Source organism: Trachemys scripta, chromosome 9 (assembly GCF_013100865.1).
Source record: "Trachemys scripta elegans isolate TJP31775 chromosome 9, CAS_Tse_1.0, whole genome shotgun sequence".
Taxonomy (NCBI): Eukaryota; Metazoa; Chordata; order Testudines; family Emydidae; genus Trachemys; species Trachemys scripta.
This window is the reverse complement of record NC_048306.1, coordinates 47,427,864-47,429,719: the sequence shown is the minus strand read 5'-3', so window position 1 is coordinate 47,429,719 and position 1,856 is coordinate 47,427,864. Positions and strand designations below refer to the sequence as shown.

Sequence of the window (1,856 nt, the reverse complement as noted above, 5' to 3'; positions counted from 1 at the left end):
GGCCCGCAGGCCAGCCCCCTGCATCCCAGGCACTAGTACGGCAGAGGCCTAAAGCAAGTCAAGGCTAATCACACTTCATATTAGTCAAACAAACCCATGGACTGTTCAGAGCTGCTGAGGCCAGAAGGGATGCCAGTGATTATCTAGCCTGACCTCCTGCATAGCCTGAGGGCTGTAGAACTTCCCCCCCAGGGGTTCCTGCATCAAGTCCCGGAGCTTGAGGAGGAACTAAGGGCTTTCTTGTTTAGAATGGTGTCTTTTAGAGCTTGACTGGACTTGGGTTACTCCCCCAGCCCTTGGGAATCTGTTTCTGGGTCAACTAAACTCCTGTATAAGCATTTTTCTCTTTATTTCCTCTATGAACTTTGCTGAGTTCAGCTTCCAGCCATTGGATCTCCTTCTGCCATTGCCCTCTAGCAACACCCAGCAGAGTTAGGTTTCACTGTATACGACTAAAGGGACTAATTACATTCTATTGGCACAGCTGTTGGCTCTGGCCCAAAGCTAAGCATTCCAACACCTACTGAATACTCCTCTTCACACACCCACAGGTTGGCATGCTGCTTTAATAAAAGCTTTCGTATACAATTCCAATGTTCCATAGCTCGGCCAGAAGCATTGCCTCAGGATCTGGTTTGCTGGCTTACAGTTCTGCCTTTGGGGTGGACTCCAGTGGTCCTGCAAAGCTCTCCATTGCACAAAAGGGGAAAGATTGTCACTCTAACATACCCAGCATAGTCCAGTCCATTGCCATCATAGGTCATTGCAACATCAAGGCTGGGATTTGCACAGGAGCCTGTGGGAATTAGGCACCCAAAGCCAATTGAAAGGGAAGGGGAGCTGGGTGCCTAAGCCCCTTAGGCTCCTTTGAAACTCCCCTCAAAATGATTGCCCATTAGGGTTGTAAATTGGATGTGTGGGGCTCAGCGCTAGGCAATGAGAGGAGAGGAATTTTTTGCTCTCCATTCACCGCCTTTGGTCTCACTTCTCTCCTCCTCTTGGAGACCTCCTCCAGCAGCTGAGTGAAAGATCAGGCAGTGTCTCTACAGCCACCCACAAACCCTTTTTCCTGCAACCATGGGTTTATGGAAGTGAACTAGGGAATGGGCCATGCCCTCTGCTTCCATGACTGTTTCCCCTCCCCCGACCCCACATTCTTCTCTTCTCTTTCCTTGTCTACATGGGGCTCTCAATAATTTGGTTTGTCTCATGGTCACGTTCTCTCCTCCATTCTTAGTCAGTAGTAGGGCGAGGAGGAAACTCTTGTGGACAGCTTTCTCTGAGTTACAAGCAGGACTCCTTCCGGCTTGGGTGAGAACTTTCCTTTCAGATAAACCAACCTGCCATGCACGAGAGTGGCAAGAACCTCTCCACGAAGCTGGAAGCCAAGGTACGGGGTCAGCTAGGAGAGAAAACAGACCAGCCATTGCAATGCAAGCTCTTCACTGGAATGTTTTACCACAAGTTTCCATTTACAAGCCACAGGTTGCCAGATATTGACATAACACCCAAGCCCCATGCTCATTCCTGTAAGCCATTGCTATGGGTCTTCCTCTGCAAGAGGAAACCAATGATACAGTCAACAAGGCGGTTGAATATCCTCTCACTACAAGACAGTGTCCTTTCAGGTGCATTGTTGGGCAGTGTAAGGAACTCCATGACTAAACAGAGATGGCAATTAGAATCCCTTCAGGGTCTGAGACATCATTTGTACTTCTGTAAGATTTCCTTACACCTAGAAGCCAAAGGCGTGTGTTCTACAGTAGGCAGGGCCGGCTCCAGGCACCAGGCACCCAAGCACATGCTTGGGATGGCACCTGGTAAGGGGCGGCATGGCATTCCGCGGGGGGGGGGGG

The 1,856-nt window shown here is 50.0% G+C and overlaps 1 protein-coding gene across 1 annotated transcript in view; it reads right to left on the bottom strand.

The window, feature by feature from the left end:
* Window positions 1–330: 330 nt before the first annotated feature.
* Window positions 331–1,856, bottom strand: part of LOC117882937 (allantoinase, mitochondrial-like) — a 16,069-nt gene continuing 14,543 nt past the window's right edge. The window contains exon 12 of the mRNA XM_034781830.1: window positions 331–1,402. Coding sequence (XP_034637721.1) covers window positions 1,238–1,402 — 165 coding nt within the window. The 3' untranslated portion in view covers window positions 331–1,237. The remainder of the gene's footprint in view (window positions 1,403–1,856) is intronic.